Source organism: Sitodiplosis mosellana, unplaced genomic scaffold, assembly GCF_009176505.1.
Source record: "Sitodiplosis mosellana isolate CC-2019 unplaced genomic scaffold, AAFC_SMos_1.0 Smas_scaffold_3, whole genome shotgun sequence".
Classification (NCBI taxonomy): domain Eukaryota; kingdom Metazoa; phylum Arthropoda; class Insecta; order Diptera; family Cecidomyiidae; genus Sitodiplosis; species Sitodiplosis mosellana.
This window is the reverse complement of record NW_022595246.1, coordinates 9,821,366-9,839,765: the sequence shown is the minus strand read 5'-3', so window position 1 is coordinate 9,839,765 and position 18,400 is coordinate 9,821,366. Positions and strand designations below refer to the sequence as shown.

General features: G+C 34.9%; 3 protein-coding genes across 7 annotated transcripts; all 3 read left to right on the top strand.

Annotated features, from left to right (window-relative positions):
- The first annotated feature begins 1,720 nt into the window (after positions 1-1,720).
- On the top strand, positions 1,721-5,036 carry LOC129566458 (dystrophin). 2 transcript variants are annotated; one of them, XM_055442410.1, is made up of 9 exons: positions 1,721-2,218; positions 2,288-2,507; positions 2,581-2,827; positions 2,938-3,228; positions 3,364-3,610; positions 3,678-3,992; positions 4,067-4,191; positions 4,357-4,465; positions 4,617-5,036. In XM_055442410.1, exons 1-9 carry the CDS (start codon positions 2,032-2,034, stop codon positions 4,721-4,723), a joined length of 1,848 nt encoding a protein of 615 aa, XP_055298385.1. In that variant the 5' UTR covers positions 1,721-2,031; the 3' UTR covers positions 4,724-5,036. The 2 variants fall into 2 exon arrangements, 1 of the variants encoding a protein (XP_055298385.1); XR_008687731.1 differs by having other exon boundaries at positions 1,828-2,218; positions 4,357-4,546.
- Positions 5,037-6,681: 1,645 nt separating this feature from the next.
- On the top strand, positions 6,682-14,776 carry LOC129566457 (osmotic avoidance abnormal protein 3). 3 transcript variants are annotated; one of them, XM_055442409.1, is made up of 10 exons: positions 6,682-7,404; positions 7,480-7,621; positions 10,934-11,236; positions 11,323-11,472; positions 11,668-12,745; positions 12,904-13,229; positions 13,317-13,578; positions 13,670-13,782; positions 13,861-14,101; positions 14,252-14,776. In XM_055442409.1, exons 3-10 carry the CDS (start codon positions 11,165-11,167, stop codon positions 14,320-14,322), a joined length of 2,313 nt encoding a protein of 770 aa, XP_055298384.1. In that variant the 5' UTR covers positions 6,682-7,404; positions 7,480-7,621; positions 10,934-11,164; the 3' UTR covers positions 14,323-14,776. The 3 variants fall into 3 exon arrangements, with proteins under 3 accessions (XP_055298384.1, XP_055298382.1, XP_055298383.1); XM_055442407.1 differs by having other exon boundaries at positions 6,683-7,404; positions 13,861-14,776; XM_055442408.1 differs by having other exon boundaries at positions 6,778-7,621.
- A 348-nt stretch (positions 14,777-15,124) lies between these two features.
- On the top strand, positions 15,125-18,269 carry LOC129566456 (uncharacterized). Of its 2 annotated transcripts, none has more exons than XM_055442405.1 (5): positions 15,125-15,256; positions 16,271-17,243; positions 17,326-17,418; positions 17,478-17,910; positions 17,974-18,269. In XM_055442405.1, the coding sequence occupies exons 1-5, from the start codon at positions 15,160-15,162 to the stop codon at positions 18,100-18,102; spliced, it is 1,725 nt and encodes a 574-aa protein (XP_055298380.1). In that variant the 5' UTR covers positions 15,125-15,159; the 3' UTR covers positions 18,103-18,269. The 2 variants fall into 2 exon arrangements, with proteins under 2 accessions (XP_055298380.1, XP_055298381.1); XM_055442406.1 differs by having other exon boundaries at positions 15,171-15,321.
- Positions 18,270-18,400: the final 131 nt, after the last annotated feature.

Below are 18,400 nucleotides of genomic sequence, written 5' to 3'. Positions count from 1 at the left end.
CGATACAGTCCACATTTAAATCGGTAATTTTCATCTCTTTCCGCTCCTTTGTTTTGGAATGAAGTTGTCTCCGAAGAAAAAGCCAATTCAACGCAATAAATAATGATATCGAAACTAAACACAGCTCGAACATTTTATTTAGTCCACAAACTTGATATGTCTAACGACGATTTTTGTGATGAAAACTCTTTTTCAATGGCAAAAAAACTATGAATTCAATTTTCTTAGTGGTATAAAACATACAGTTTAAAGTGACCGAATCAAACAACGATGCAAACACAACTGACTAAACTCCTTGTTTGCTCGACAATTTATATTTTCTTTTTGTAAATTAACCTTGCATTCTTATGCTATTTTACCTATCTAAACCTAATTTTAATCGGAATTCAAGTATTAAGACTTTCTTGGAAGGCGTACCAAAGTACTGCCAATAAGTTATCAGCTGAAATATTCAACACATTTTACCAATTTCAGTTTTTTTTTCAGAATTTTCTAATGACAAGATTCACAAAATTTCCTGCGATTCGGAAATGTAGCCAAATGATTCTATCTCCAACCCGTTAAAACGCATTTTTTTCGGTTGATTGCAAAAATAAATGTGTCGAAGAGTCCAAATTAAATTAAACATTATCATTATTCTAGATATCGCAAACACCAATCAATACAAGCGACAGAGATTGGAATTCATTAAAACATTTCTTCTTCAATCTACGTTTTGGTTTATTGATTTCATTGTATTGAACGTTCTCGCACATTTTATCCACGCAACAATCATAAAAGTGTCACCACGCATTTGATGGGTTCAAGGTTTCGATTCAAATGTTTTTTTAATGTTACCAGTTGGTTCGTCGAACTATTGACTGACAAGTGTAAATAAAAACAACTACCGCTTGCAAACAGCCTCTCACTATTACCTCATACAAAACCATTAGAACGTTGCTAACTTGCTTAAGCGAGCGTATCGTGTATCTCTTTATTGAAAAAAGAAAATCGGTCAATATAAATTTCGATAAAACATTCATCATATGAGCCGAAAAACATATAAAAAAGAAGAGATTCGGAGCCAGGATCAGATTTTATTTAAACCCGCACTTTATTCGTAACAAGTCAAATGTTGGGCGTACAAGTATTTCGCATTTAAAAGCAAAATTAACCCAATCATCATTTCCTGGTATTTGAACCTAGTTCTTTCTATGCATGAACCGTACGTGATATGGCATCGTCTATGACGTTGCATCAGCGAATTATAGGTAAACACAAAGGTAAAATGTTTACTAGGCAAGGAGACAACGATTTTGTTTCAAATGTTTGAATTTTTGCATATGTAAGAGTTTTTTTTCTATATAAATCGATAGTTTTTAGAATGGAATTGGAAGTATTATATGTTGAAACGTTGGAATAATTTGAAATGTTGTCATAAAATAATTTTACGTCTCAATCACTTGTCGTTCGTATGAATATTCACAGTAGTCATACGGTTTTGGTTCGAAATTGTTCATTTCTTTCGATATGTTTGTGATGAAAAATGATGACAAATTTCGATTGAATGACAAAAATCAAACCAAAATCATTTCATCGTCAAATTTTTCAAAGAAATAAATAACAACTAGTCGACTCAACTAGTTCTTCCACTGAAAAGACATTCAAATCAATTGCTTGACCGAATCATTTACAATTGTGAATGGTATAAGTAAAGCGCGCATTGATTGACATTTCTTCTATGGACAACTTCATACCGATCAGACTGGCGCCTTCTCTTCCATTCTCCTTTGTTTATCGGTTAAGCTGTTGCGAATTTTGAATTTGGCCCAACCAACTTCATGCTCATTTTTTTTAAACAAAAGAACTATCCACCAACTATAGCTCAGTGCAATGCCAGACAATTTAACCGATTTTCGCATAGTGCACAACACAATGTGAGCACATTGTTTCCGATTCGTGTAAAAATTTCGTAAACAGTATTATTTAAATGGATGGCTAATTTGTGTTTTATATTTGGATTCTAAATAAAAACGTGTGACGTTTTGTAAAATGTTTGATCAAAAAGAGACGGCATCGGGTTACCTGTTCTATGTAGACAGGCAAACAGGTATACAGCAAACTGACAATCCACAGCTGCAGGAGGTAATGCAAGTGATTCATGACAATCATAAATCCATCAAATACATCACATATCGATGCGCTACGAAAATTTGGTTTCTAAAACAATCATTTTACAGTGAGTAAAAATTGCGAAAATGGTAATTTATTGGGGGAAATTAAACATCAATTTTAATCATTCTTGTAGCCGTGAACATTCCGTACAGTCTTGTGATAACCGTGCTAAACCACCATGGATTTACTCAATGTGATAATGTTCCAGTGTTGAAGCCTAGACAGTTAATTGCTATTATCCATGATATTTACTTTGCTGCTCACAAGTGTGACCTCTTCACCGAAAGTGTTGACTTTCACTTGAAACGGTGCACATCGATGCTTGCCAATTTCTTTTGGTGTATTTATGACCCGTAAGAAGATTATAGGCTTTTTTTTTGTTTCAGTGAATATGTTAATACCTTTATCATAATAATTTTTTCCTAGAAAACGTATGGTGCCACTGTCGCTGTTGGTGTTTCGGCAAATGATGTTGTTACTTTGCAATACACAGCACTACGGTCAATTGATTGAAGAGGAATTCAATTTGGTGACAGATCCAAACCGATGTGTCAATCGATTTCGATTTGATTTGATCATCAATGCCATGTCGAAGTTCTTTTCGTACATCGGAGAGAGTACATTGCATGGACCTCATTTGATCGGCGCGATTATTCAAGAATGCTTCGAGAAGGTAATTTTGGAACAATTTAACCTTCTTTTCAAACAAAATGAGCGAGCTTCAACAGTATAAATTTGAATTTATTTTTACTGATATTTAAATTTATCTTTTGTCTTGGTTAGAGTCTCAGTATGATTGGCTTGAGTGAATATCAATTCATTGACCTTTGGCAACAGCAAAATATCAAATTCTCCTACTACACAAACGTGTTGGCAATGCTACATCGAATAAAAGAGTCACAGAACATCGTTCACGAAGTTGAATGTGTCAACTGTAAGAAGTCACCGATTGTGGGAATCCGATTCAAATGCCAACAATGCAAGAAATTGTCACTGTGTTTTGAATGCTTTTGTACTGGTTACAAAAGTTCCAAACACGAAATGTCCCACCGAATGTATGAAATTAGTACAAATGTAAGTGAAATGTTGAATGATTTTTTGGCATTTATGGATTTAACATCGCGATTTTATTTTTGCAAATTACATTTTTCCATTCAAAGTTGTAATTCATTGAAAATTTCTTTTTAAAAAAAATCTCCTTTTCCGCAGCTCTCAAAAAGCAATATGTTTTCCTCGACTATGGCAAGTGTCGGAAAGTTGTTTTGTTTCAAGCGAAAACCGAGCAAACGAGAAAATGATCACAATATTACCATGGAAATAAAGGTGACCGATGGAGAAAACGGTGATACTAACACCACGGTCATTGAATGTGTCAATGACATGAAATGGGATACGCCACGGAAACCGAAGCCAATTATCCATCAAAGTAGTGAAAAATTCAATGTGACAACTAAAGGTAATCAATATCTGTAATGAAAAAATGAACTTTTTTCAATATTTTGTTCGTTTGTTTTCTTCAACAGCCCCAATTCAAACTGCCAGTCCACAGAATGAACTGAATTCTGTACTCAGTTCCCTTGCTCGCCAAGTGGAAGACTTTCGAGGGTATCTGGCATTGTCCAAAAAGCAAAGAAAACTTCTGAAGCCAGAATTCCTAAGTGATCATCAAGTCTTCCTCAATGACATCATCCAAAAATTACGAGTTTTGAATGTGCCCAAGCCAAATTCCATCTCCGTTTCAAACGCATATTATCAGCACCATTCAAGTACTCCCTATCGAAGCGACTACATTCGCAAACCACTCGCGTTCAGTATCGGCACTCAATCAACTGACACCAGTAAGTTTCTTTTAAAAAAAACATTCTCTTCTGGCCATTGACGGAAATATTTAAAAAACAATCCGTAATTAAAGTTTACAGAGTAAAATCAGACAAGATCTATTTAGAAGATAATCGATCTGATTATACATTAGTGGATGTCAGCACAATGCCACGCTCCAAGTCACGAACCATCCATGCGACGGAGAAATCGAAAATTGTGAGTCATTTCATATCAAAAGGCCATTCTTTGCAATACATTTCTGTGTTTTTCAATCCAAATCATGCATGATTGGATATTTGTCATATGTCTTTGATTGTCGTTGCTGATGATTATCGTTAAATTATGAGCATAATAATTGATTTCCTATTCTCCTTTACCCAGGATGTGCGTCGCTGTCGTTCAGTTGCAAATCTCATGCCAGAAGATGCTTTCGAAGCTGAAATGGAGAATTTCAAGCACCTACTCGGCAAAATCAAAGTCATTTTGGATGGTATAAGCTCACAGTCTATGTAGATTTGGAATTAAAATAATGTAGCGAGAAAAAAAACGTAGAATAAATAAATAGTTGATAGTAAGAGAATTTCATAGTTGAATAATTTCCCAATAAAATATAATGTTGGTTTTCAATTGGTTCGTTACAGATTCAAACAGTGATAACAACAAATTGTCAACGGCAGCAAATAAATTCGAACGGGCACTCGATAAGCTGATTGAGTCTGAGGAACAGAAACGGATATGTTATGTGTAATACAAATTTAAGCCTAATCTTTGATGTTTAAGAAGTGATTTTTGACGCTATTTTGAAATAAGAAAATAGATATAGGATTTGTTGTGCAAATTACTCGAACGACGGCTTTCTAGAATCTCCGAAATTTGTATTCCAACAGTGAGTTGCGTTCTCTGTTGAGGATGGTCTTTATTTTTTCTAGCTATCTATGTAAGCAATACTATTTTTTATTCATAGAATCAAACTATCAATCGATAATTTTCACGGTGAATAGAGTGTAAATAAGATTGACATATGGAAAATAAAGATTGATCAGGTTATATTGTTTCTTTAACCGCGTCGTACAATTTTTCACTTTCAATAATATTTGATTTTCAGTGAGTTCAAGGGTAAAGTGGACGCTGGTCTTATTAACATAAGCCTATGCTTGCGTTCAGTGAGTGCGTGAGTGTTATAGAGCAAAATGTGTCTGACCGATTGTCCCATAAATATGCGTTGTTGACATAACACCATTCACTACATACTACAAAACTACGTCAATAGAACTCAACTAAAGCGACATCAGCTATATGTTTCAGAAAATTATTGCGGAACACATTTGTAAAATGCTGTCAATTGTTCAGTTACAAATGTGGTCATCGATTTAATGTGCAATTGCAATCATAATTCCACCACTGTTGTTGACAACTATGCGTACATCTCATCGTGGTGACATGAGGCAAATCATTGGCTAGAAAAAATCAACGGATATAAAAAGTACGGCATAAAGTGGTTTGTTTTTGTCTATTTTAAATTAAAGAATACAAGAATCAAATCGAAGCTGCATTTTTTGGGTCACTGTCACCACTTCCACAGATTCAAAATATTATCCGTAACGATGACAAATATTTTTTTTAATTTGTTAAATTGTTTTTCAGTGCTTACAGGTACCGATAAAAAAAATTATTATTATTACCGATATAAAAAAAACCATACGATTTGCTCGAAATTGGTTTCATTAGACAGGGCATTCGATTATCTATCGATTCCATAAATAAAATTGAGCAGAGTGAATAGAAAAGTGATCCTTTGCAATTTTCCGATTGGTCCATGTAAGGTGACATTTTTTATGCAAACTCGATTTGCCCACACGAAATATCGCTGCAAATTGGCTGAGAGTCGTGTTTCGACGTCATAAAGCTAACATTAAATCTCTAGAATGGTTTTGTGGCTGTGAAGGGAGTTACAGCGCCATATGTGATCAAAAAAGTTATTCTTTGAAAATTTTCAACTATAAGTAATATCGAGCACTATGTGTTTTATTACAAAGAATCGAAATGTCAATCGATAATATTCACGCGGTGAATAGACTGTAAATAAGATTGTCACATGTAAACTAAAGATTGACTAGATTATTCTGTTTCTTTGGTTCCATTGTTGTTCCATGCTCAATCATAGTTTTTGTTTTCTCCCCGTCCAGTGGTGAACTAGACGCTCATTAGCATATGCCGCATCGCGTCGATTTGATATAGCCTGTGCTTGCTTCCAGTGAATGCACGAGCTTTGAAATTCGATGATAGAAATTTATCAATAAATTGAGGGTCATTCGAAACTACCACGAGCCACGACGCAGACTATGAAAGATACGAAGCATTTCAATACTTTCATATTATTTGTATCGACCGCAACGGTGAATGTGTCTCCGAGACTCTGAGTTGCTGCTTTCGTCTACAACATCGAATAAATCATTCGAATTTGTGTATATTTTCCTTCGTCACAAGCACCGAGGAAATAAGATTGATTCGCATTTGTGGAGCTGAAAACACAAATCGCTCTCACAATCACTGTGTGAGGGTGGATAATAGTCATCAAACGGGTTCGAGCTTGTGTGTGAGCGCGTGGGATTAGTTTATGTTCGATTTATGCAAATGTAGTGGAACACCTAACCATTTTCCACCTGCACAAATTCCGCGCCACCAATTTTTCGTGATTATTGTCTCAGTCATCGGCTAGCGGCGTTAGGCAACAACAGCAATTGTCCGTTTGCTCCAATACGACGGCATTTAGTTGATTTTGCGGCGACCACTATTGTGTGCGACAATAATAAATAGTGACTGTTCCTTTTTGGGAAATTCCAGTGATTTTTGCTAATGTTGACATTGCTCGAATTATTCATTTTATATGAGTGTTGATTTTGTTTTTCAGTGTTCTTTTATTTGTTTCATACATTTTGTTTTGAATCGAGCTTACGTTTTTGTGTGCCTTTTAATATAATAGCCGATGTGTCACTTGGATTAAATCGATGGACAAAGTATAACAAACATACGTTCTCGAGAACGCAAAAAAATATGAAGTGTGACTTTTCAACCGAATATCCATCAGTCTTCGCTGAAGAAAAACCGAACGGATTTTACTTTTTAAATAGAAATCGAAGTTGATCTCGAAGAAAAATTCAACACAAAAACTGTGCGTATGGAAAATTGTGTGTGAAAAAAGATCATACGAAAAAGAAAAAAAAAACACAAAGTGAAAAAGAAATAAGCCAGCCCCAAATATAAGCAGGCCCAACTGAAAACCATGGAAAAATGTTGTAAAATCCGATGAAAACTCCAGAAAATATTTCAAAACGACGAGTACGTGTACCGTTTCAACAGGACTTTGTTCCAATAAACAAAACCAATTTCAAAAATTAGTTTTTCAAAATTCAGTTTAAACTGTGTAGTGTGAGTGTGTTCCTGGTATCTCGTCCAAAAGTTCGTTCTCACAGTGATAACATTTGAATTAAATTCGTTTCGTAGATAACATCGCGGTGAAAAAATCGTTGGCACATTCAATAGGCGGAAACAACGTAGTTGGATAAATTAACTATACATATCGTTTTGAGTTGTATGATTTCAACGATGCATGTTGGTTGCATGTAGTGTTCCTGTGGAAAAACGCGTACGTATCCATCAATCCATTCACATGAAATTGAAAATACATTGGCATACACACTGAGGATAGCGAAAAAGTTGCGTCAATTTTCCAATTCAGTGGTTGGTCGATTCCAGTCGTCTCTTCCTTAATTTTATTGGAATCGTTTCAAAATGGAATCGAAATCGAATTTATTATTTATGGTTTTTCGTTTTTTCGTTCACATCGCAATATCTGGTTTTATATTTAACACAAGCGCTGGTCTAAATGCAGTTGGCCGTTGTTGCACTTGTGTCTGTTTAGTAATTCCGTCATCCATTGAATTTTAATTTAAAATCGATTTTTACTAAAACAAATAACCGTCCGACACGCAAATTAGACATGACCAACTGACGCGTGTCATTCGGTCGCTATGAAACAATTTTCGATGAGTAATCACTGTGGTGTTTCGATTGAACTCGCTTTTCTCGGGCTTTCCATATGAAATCGAATCTGTTTTCATCGGAACGATGTGTGTGTGTGTGTGTGTGTGTGTGTGTGTGTGTGTGTGTGGGAAGAAAATTGACGACAGTTATTGTTGACGAACTTTTTTGACAAGTTCACGTTGTTCGAGTGACACTCGTAAATATTCTATCGTTAGCGAAATGATGATCCAAAGAATAACGAAAAGTGTTTCTTTTGTCAAAGTAAACAAAATGGAATTCGGTTTAAAGACAATAATTATGTTGACCTTTGGCTTCTTGAAAGTTCCATCACAAATGCACAATTGATCGCCGTCAACATTAATTTTACATTATCCCAGAGATAAACACGTAATTTGCTCAAGAGCATTTGCCTCTTGCATTTTTTATCATATGAACAATTTAGACACACGACATTGAAATTGCACTTCAAAATTGAAGAATACCACTTCAATTCAATCTTCTGTGGTGGCTTTTCATCAGGAAATTGTTTTCAAACAAATGAAAATGTCCAATTCAGTCGATAATGCTCATCAAACAAACAACGTTGCTCATCAATTTTTGAAGTTTATCACACAAATTTTATTGTACGTATTTGAATTTTCAACTGGAAAATTTTCCGCCTCCAACACACGTTATCTGATGAAAATGACGGCACAAGGGCTTTTATCATTTTATAATTTCATTTTCCATCACACACAGTGGGTATGTAAATGAAAGCCAACAATGACAATACCATTCAATCGAATGATGTACGATGTTTCAAGGTTATCGATCGATTCAAACATGCGTTACATTTTCGAATAAAAAAATAGCTTTAATTTTTCGACATGAACTTGAAATAAAAAATTTCCATACGCAAAGGATACACACCTCACGCATGCATGTTCAATTCCAATGGTAGCTTGGTTTTAATCACGTCATTTCAAACGACCCCCTCAGTGTCAAACAGATTTATTATTCAATCGTTTAAAATAACATAGACAATTATTTTGGTTCGGTGGTATCATGCTCACTATTGCGCTGTGATTACATTTGGATTATGAAGGTTTTGTCATACACATGAAATGATATCGAGAAATTATATCTTTTCCAACAGACACAGTAAATTTATAAGACTGTTAGATTTTAATCACTAAGGAAACTTGTGTAGACTTTGGCTTGTTAAAGGATTTCCATGTAATTTCTCTGGTGAGCTAACATACAAATGGCTATGCATGCTTGGGAATAATAAAGTAGCCAAACGGAAAAACATTTCATTTTATGATTTGTGGTCAAAACGTGTACCATTCCAATTATCATAACTTGATAACCTTTTCAATAATATTCGTCAGTTCACTTCACCATTTAACGAGATCTATTTATAAAATCCCGCCGAAGAAACACGATTGTACGCATGAGTTCAAGTTTAGAAAGTAAAAGTACTGTTCTGAAATAGCTGTTTTCATTCTTGAAATATAAAGAAATGTGTGGAAAAAAAGGAAAAACACGGATTCAAGCTCAAATATAAAATAACAAAAATATAAAAGTCCATAGTATGGAATCTACCCCACCCTCCTCCCAACAGTTACGTATATTTGTTGACTGTAATCGAGCTTTGCCGTCGTAATAGTTATAAATACCACTCTCCATTTCTTTACACTTCTTTCGAACTTGTTGCGAATGCAAATGTGCAAAGAGCTAGACTTGAATATAACAAAAGCCATTCAAGCTCACCGCAAACCGTCGTAAATGGGTCAAAAATAAGTTTGGCAAAGTTTTCTTATGAAAAATTAGTTCAGGAATGTTAGAAGAATGACGAAGCAAAACTTAATCGAAAGCAACAGAGAGGGAGAGAAAGAGGGAAAAGCCGCAATTATATGGCCAACTCATTGGACTAAATTTAGAATGCACGCAGACCTATTCTGCAGACAAATCGAATATATTCCAGTATTCAAGCTTCAATTATATCCACAAACAAAAAGTAATTTAATGACTGAGTTTAAAAATACTTTGGAATGCCAGGATCTGGTTTTTTTCACAAGTGGTTGGGGAATTCCCCAGAGAATAATACACTTGAACCAGGATAATTTTGTTTTATTTTCGTAATTTTAATTTGCAGTAGTTTATTTGTTGTTCATATTCATATTTTCGATTTCTTTTCGTCATTTTTTATTCTTTTCTGTCATTTTGACATTTTTTTCTCTTCAATTTGTTAAATTTCGTTTTATTCAATTCATACCACATATCAAATGTTATTTTTTTCTTTAAATAAAAAAGAAATCAAGGTTCAACTGATGCGACTGTATTATTGATGACAATTTTATTTATATTATATCACGACAAACGAGAATATTTCTAGAGCAGAGAGTTCAAGATCAAGCTGAATAAAGAAACAACATTCAAATCCATGTTCATAAAAAAAAATTGTCCCAACCCAGTTATAAATCCATGTTGGTGATTAAAAATGAACGAATTCGGTATATCTAGGTATGCTGCATGTTTCCATAATATCGTCAACTTTCCACGCACAATTTCGAGTCATTTGACTACGGTAAAAATCCACCTGCTGCCGTGCGATGAATAAATGTGTCCATAAAACATGATATAGTGCGATATGATCGATGTGTTATAACAGCACATATCTCATAACAATTCGAAGTGATTTCAGAGTACTATTGATTGGACTTAGGGGGCAATTTCTTTCGGTGTGTTTATATATATGTATATGACGCGTTGCTCATTTAATCGAGTAACTAACTACATGTGGTTTGAATGTTCCGAGCCATTCACCATAATGGCTTATCACAATTTCGTTTTTAGACTCTCATTGAACGAGGAGTCGAAATTTTTTGACCGTGACACGAATACAATGAATCGATGTTTTGATTTTTTTTAGGTTACAGTAAATTGTCGTCGTCACTTTGGGTCAGAATCATCATCAAGCTCAATTCTCAAGCGATGATTAGCAGTCGCATTGTTCGTTTGTAGTTCGAACAGGAAGCCAAACAGCGCAAAAACGTGAATATAATTACACTCGACCGAACAACAAAGTTTCATCAATTGAAACAGGGATTAATTAAGGAAAATAAAAAAAAGAGCAGACACACACACACACACACCGTAAGCGATGGCTGAAAACGTAAAAGTAATTGTTCGGTGTCGACCGATGAATGAAAAGGAGCGTAATATGAAATGCAAGGTATGTAACAACATCGATAGAGTGATGGTGATGTGAAGTAACCTCGTTCTAATAAACTTTTACTTCGATTTCGAAACATTGTTCAGAACATCATAAAAGTCGACAAATGCATGATTAGTATACAAAACCCGGCCGATTTAACCGCACCATCAAAGGAATTCACATTCGACAGTGCCTACGATTCGAAATCGTCCACTGAAAACATATACAATGACATTTGCTACCCACTGGTTGAGGTGAGTGCGAATTTAAAATTCTAAAGCTGAATATTTGATAAATACGGTGCATATTTCAAACGATGCACGAACATTTTTGTATTATGTATATCAGACGGGAGGTTAAATGGTTGTTTAAACAAATATCGTTTGCTAAATACCAACAACTGCTCACTTAGACCGAACGAATGAACCAAATTACTAAATTATTTGCAGAATGTGTTGGAGGGATACAATGGAACGGTGTTTGCGTACGGTCAAACTGGGTGTGGTAAGTCGCACACAATGCAAGGGCCTGATACACATCCCGGAATTATATTGACTAGTGAACAAATCGCTCAACGCGGTCTCATATCACGTTCCTTCGATCACATTTTCGAAGCGATGTCGGTAACGTCCGGTATTCGATATCTTCCGTTAGTAAGCTACTTGGAGATTTACAACGAAAACATTCGTGATTTGCTCAATCCCAACATTGCATCGGGTACATTGGTTTTGAAAGAGCAGCCAAATGAAGGTGTTATCGTTCAGAATTTATCGACACACGCTGTACACAGTGCAGAGGAGTGCGAACAACTGTTAACCATTGGTACGAAGAATCGTATGGTCGGTGCCACTCTGATGAATGCAGGTAGCTCGCGATCACATTCGATTTTTATCATAAATCTGGAGCAAATAACAACTTCAAATGGAGCTGCTGCGACTGAAGAAGACAATATTGCAACAATCAAAAAGGGAAAATTGAATCTCGTTGACTTGGCCGGATCGGAAAGACAAGCCAAAACTGGTGCAACTGGAGACCGTTTGAAAGAAGCCACGAAAATTAATCTTTCGCTTTCGGCACTTGGCAATGTGATTTCTGCATTGGTCGATGGCAAATCAAAACATATTCCTTACAGAGATTCGAAACTCACCCGACTCTTACAAGACTCGTTAGGAGGAAATACGAAAACGATTATGATCGCCTGCATTTCACCCGCCGAATTTAACTATGATGAAACATTGTCGACCTTGAGATATGCCAGTCGTGCAAAGAACATCAGCAACAAACCTGTGATAAATGAAGACCCCAAAGATGCTATGCTACGTGAATATCAAGCGGAAATTTTGAAACTGAAGTCACAACTGGCCAATAGTGGCATGACAAATGGGGTTGAATCGTCTATTGACTTGGAGATGAAGAAGAATATCGAAGCAGAAAAGGAAAAATTGGAAAATTTTTATGAATCCGAAACTGAACGCCTGAAGAATGAACATGAAAATCAACGAAAAGAAAAGGAGGAACTGATGAATGGTAATTTTTTATCGATTCATTTTCTTTATTTCATTGCTTTGATTTGTTGGGAAAATGAAATCAATGAAAATTCATTTGTTAGAATGCATATACTCAATGAGCATGAGTATCACTCATTGCAATCAATTTAATTATTCATTTATCTACCATTTGTTCAGATATGGAAAAGCTCAAAGCCCACTACGAGGAAAAAATATCGGCCCTGAACACACAAGCCAATAAACTACCACAAAACAATGAAGTGATTAATAAAATACAAGCATTGAAGAGCTCATTAGTTGGTGGCGAATGTGCAAATAACACACAATTGAAAGAGAAACGTCGACGCAAGAAACTGGCCGCTGAGCAGCGAATGAATGCCATTTCAATGGCACTTGATATGTGTGAACACGGTGAGGCTCGTGATATTTTACAAGGACACTATACTGACATTCAACAGGAGCTAAAATTGAAAACCGATGCTCTCAAAGCTATTTCACGGAAGGTAATGTTGTCTGCTAATAAATAATAAATTTTCCGTTTCCATTCAAATCATAAAAACCATCAATCTAATTGCAAATCATCCATATAGGCCTATGCGCTGGAACGAGAAGTGAGTGACTTACAGTCCGAGTTTCAACTCGATCGAACCGATTATCTTGAAACCATTCGCAAATTGGAGAAAAATTTGAAGTTTTATCAGCAATTGATTGAGCTATCGCTACCGTACCTGAGAAAAAGTGGCCGGCTTTGGGATCCGGAAACAATTAAACATGACTCGATTTGGAATGAAGACTTGAACAAATGGAAACTACCAGAAGATTCAATGACACGGCTTCGTTTACCGCCTGCAGGTAATATTCATTTCATGGAATATGTTTTGTTCTTTTTCGAATTGTTCAAAAAAACTAATTAACTCAATACAATCGAAATTTTTCATTCTAGACAACTTGAAAACGTTTCGTGAAGCGGAAAAAGAGGAGATTTTAGATTCTGAAGTAAATCACAACTTCGAAGCGGATATGTATTTGGAAAAGTTGGAGCAAGACAATGAGAAGGTGATATTTTGTACATAAAATTTAAATCATTGGGCTTTGTTTAGATTTTGTCATGTAAAAAATTCCTTCATATTCTAGAAAATGGAACGATCAGATGCCAATGATATTTTGGGTACCTATTTCCGACCGCGTCGTGCTGCTGAGCTCATTCATCAGAATAAAGTGTTGAATTTCTGGAAGGATTACTCGAAGAAAAATAATCGACCATCGTATAACAGCTGGATGACGCCCACAGCGCTAGCAAACAATTTATCGAGTCCCAGTTCGGCGACCTGGCAACCAATACCAAATTCTGCCGCATTGAAATCGATACGAAACGGTAATGTGATAGATCATGAGAGAAAGAGGTTAGATGACGTAATGAATAAACCCTATTACGGCGTACGACCAACTTCAAATGTTTCTCTCGCCCCAAACACTTGTAACATGTATAAACCACTAAATTATCTACATTATTTTAATGAGACAGGCGATCGAACGCTCCACTCACTAAGGAAACCCATCACACCGGCACCATTCTTACGTGACGATGTCATCTGAATTGGCATCCCTCTTTGAATTGGCATGAATCTGAATCTTTATCCCTGAATTGGCTTAAATCTTCAGACAAAAGGCTGCAAATCTGTGGTTACACACATCTCTATCTCCTTAGGTTTTCATGCACTTCGTGATTTTCCCGAATAACTGCTACAGGACACTTGACTCTAACATACTCAATCAACTATCTCAAAACTATGTCTATTACTTTTCGAACAATTTTTGTATTTCTAAGACTTTATCATTGACACATTTCGAATGAACGAAAGCATCAGAGCTTTACGTTTAGCTTTAAATACCAAAAATTAGGCGTGAACTTATTCGCTTATTTTCCTGAAAAAAAAGAAAAACTAAAAATTGTTACATTTTAAATTGTCTATTAATGTTGATGTTCAAATGATTTAAATATTTTGGCCAAGAAACGAAAAACAAAGAAAAATATATATGCAGAAAATTACTCTTTTGATGCGTTTCATTTCATTTTCAATCTTAAAAGGAAATTTCGGTTAAATTCAACTCTTTTCCCTGTTTTAAATAACGAAATCTGAAAAAAAACAGTTTCAAGTTTCCCACTTAAACGTTCGTTGCAACCGTTTAACCGTTTAACCGTTTGTTTAACTTCCAGGTTGACCACCTCAAAAAACAACGGCGCTGCTTAGTAATGTCAATGTATATGTATAATATTAACTGTGTATAGAACTTTCTGGATGTGTTTGTATGAAGTTAATATTAGTGTCAGTGATCAAGCGGAGTGACGCATAACAAAGCCGTTGAGATCATTCATCTATTCAGAAACAATATATAATTTGTTTAACTAGTTTAAAAATAAATTAATTAAATATGACCGAAAGGAAGTGTGCTGTACTGCAGCATCAAAGAACATTAAAAATATATTCACCTGTTGAGAATAGATACATAATTCGAGGGCAGTGTCAAGGTATAACTTCATTATAATATTCATTGAAGAAAATGCTGAATGAAATGTTCGAATTGCTGCTTAATGTATGCTCATGAAACTCTAAGTGATGCTAGAACGTTTCTCTTTATATTGCCGAATATGAGTTCTTCTTTTTATTTCAGTTTCTCTTTTTTATAATGGTTATTTTGGTCCACAAAGGCATAAAATAGAAAATAGGTTCTACCAGACAATACAATCGTAATTGTTATATATCGATTTTACATACATCTATACAAATTTTGGAAAATCTATCATTACCTTGTGGACGTTGGTTCAACAAATGTGGACCAAAATTACATGCAAGTGAAATACATGCCACCAGCGAGCAAGTGATTTGGTCCCATGCAAGTGAAATTTTCGGCAAAAGTACTTGTATTGAACCTGTTTCAACCCGAAAATATGTTTCAAAACTACTCTAATTGCAAGTGCTTTACTTGCATTGTCTGACAAGACCTTGAGTTGAATTCATTGGATCAATATATTTATATTGTATAATTTGATAGTATATAGGCCATTTCTTTTGTGGTATCTTCACCAACCGAGGCATGCATTTTCTACCGATTTCGCTAAAATTTTGCGGATAAACTTTGTATCGCCGAAAACTTTCAAAATCACAATATCCTGCAATATGAACTTCCCCTTATTTTTGCTAAAATGTCGGCCACTCAACATTTTTTGAAAAATGGAAAAATCCCTTTTTCATTGTTTTTTTCACCGTATTTTACTGATGCAGTATAAAAAGTGTAACACAAACCTGTTGTTATATACAATTGTGTCGATAATTACTGTCAGCTGTTCATTTATAAAAGCGATCAACTAAATGACACGGGATCTTCTATATTACCTGCTACTTATTCAATTTCGATGAAATTTAGCAGAATCTAATTCAAGTTTAAAAAAAACTTATCACAAATAGAAATTAATGAATGAAAATCCTTGAAAGAATATTTTATACTTAATATTTTTTAAACTTATTGAATAATTTGATTATAGATCATTTAAAAAATGGCGTGGTTATATATTCGGGAAATTACAAACTCACTGGCGAACCATTGCGCATTACACACTTCAAGCTAAGTAAAAAATTCTTTAAACCAAAATGCACATTAAAATGTCGAAACGGAGGGAAAAATGAATGCCTGAGTCAAAATCCATCAGATGTGGCAGATGGTATCAAGGAAGAAATGAATTGTTTCAGCATCTTAACAAATGGAAATCTTCTTGGATATAAAAGCGTAATTATAAATGATCTTAACATTTATATAATTCAAGAGGTCAACAAAAAGTCAACAAGTGCCAATAGTATCAGTAAAACTATCAGATGGACATATGAGGCTATTGGAAATGCTATTGCGTCCATAGTTAAGGCCATACACTATTTACATCAAAATAATATAGCACATGGTCATCTTAAAACTTCATCAGTCTTCGTCACGGAGCAAAATGTGTGGAAAGTTGCAGACTACTTTTTGGTTCCGTATCTCCATTATCTGTCAAACAAAACAAACACTTCTTGTTTCGTCCCAAATAAGAGTGGTGATTTAAAAGCGATTGCTCAATTGATTGCATCATTTGATATTCAATCGGGTGCTCTGAATGATTTTGTTAGATTATGCAAAACGTCGATTGATATTAAAACAATTATAAATGATCCACTGTTCGAGAAAATTTCGAAATTTTCACGCTTGGAAGCTGAATTTGAAATCGAGAGCTATTTAGAAGAAGGCGCTTTTGGCGATGTCCTCAAAGTGAAAAGCTATACTGACAACAGAGAATATGCTATTAAACGGGTCAAACTGCAAACAAAAAATTCTAGTGAGTTTAATAAGGCAAAAAAAGAGGCACGATCATTATCCAAATTGAAGCATTCAAACATTGTGCAGTACCACACCAGCTGGACGGAATCAGTTGATGAGTCCGTATTTAACAGCTACAAACCTTCCAATGGCAACTATATGGATGTTGCGTATGTATAATTTATATGTATTGATTATTATTTTCAAAAGTTAGATAAACAATAATAAACAAAGTTTTATGGATATTTCCAGCGGTTTTGGCCACAATAACATTGTCAACATTGGCTACCAGACTGTGGGTGTTCTCTATATTCAGATGGAACTGTGCGATATTAAAGACCTAAGGTATTTGAATTCAACATTGAAAAAAGCGAAAAATATTCTCTCATTTCTCGTCGTTACAGTTATCTTATTGAGGAGAGAAATCTTCGCGGTAATGCTGAACGCTTGATTCGTTATTCGAAGCAAATCTTAGAAGGTTTATGCTATATGCACTCAAAAAAATTGATTCATTGTGACCTTAAACCAGACAACATTCTTTTGAATGATGACCAAATTAAAATCAGCGACTTTGGACTGACATCAACAACAAGATCGGTTTTGGAGCGATATCGTAGTGGCAATACATCATCGATTCATATTGCACCAGAATTTTTGACTAATAATACACGTACTCAAAATGGAGACATGTATTCATTTGGAATCGTACTTTTTGAAATGTGTTTTGGCCCATTCCAAAATAACAACGAACGACTTGAAATGTTAAAAATGATAGAAGAAGACAACCCAATACCACATAAATACATACATCATAGCATTTATCACGTATTGATTGAGGTAAAATTTCAAGGAATGTAAACAGAGTGCAGTTTGAATAACACGATTTTCATTCATTTTCAGATAATGAGGGCAGTTTTAATTGAAGATGCAAGAAAACGTCTACCAGCAAAAACGATTTTGCAAAAATTGAAACAACTAGAATGTTCAGATTGGTATTTGCGTCCACCGCTGACTGATGATAAATGCTGAAAAACACGTTTAATTTCGCTTAACACTTTTCAAATCAAATCTATCTTTTTTTCTATCCATAATTGAAGTTAGAAAATAATGTGTTTCACATGAAATTGTATGTAAGCTATCTATGAAGCATATGTTCAAACTATTAAATACTTCGACCAAGAAACGAAAAACAATGAGCAAGAAGTTACGCTTCCAATTTGTTTCATTTCATTTTCATTTCTTAAAGAAATTTTCGGTTAAATTCAACACTTTTTCCATTTGTAAATAACAAAAACTAAAAACATCTTCGCACCTTCCACCAGAACAT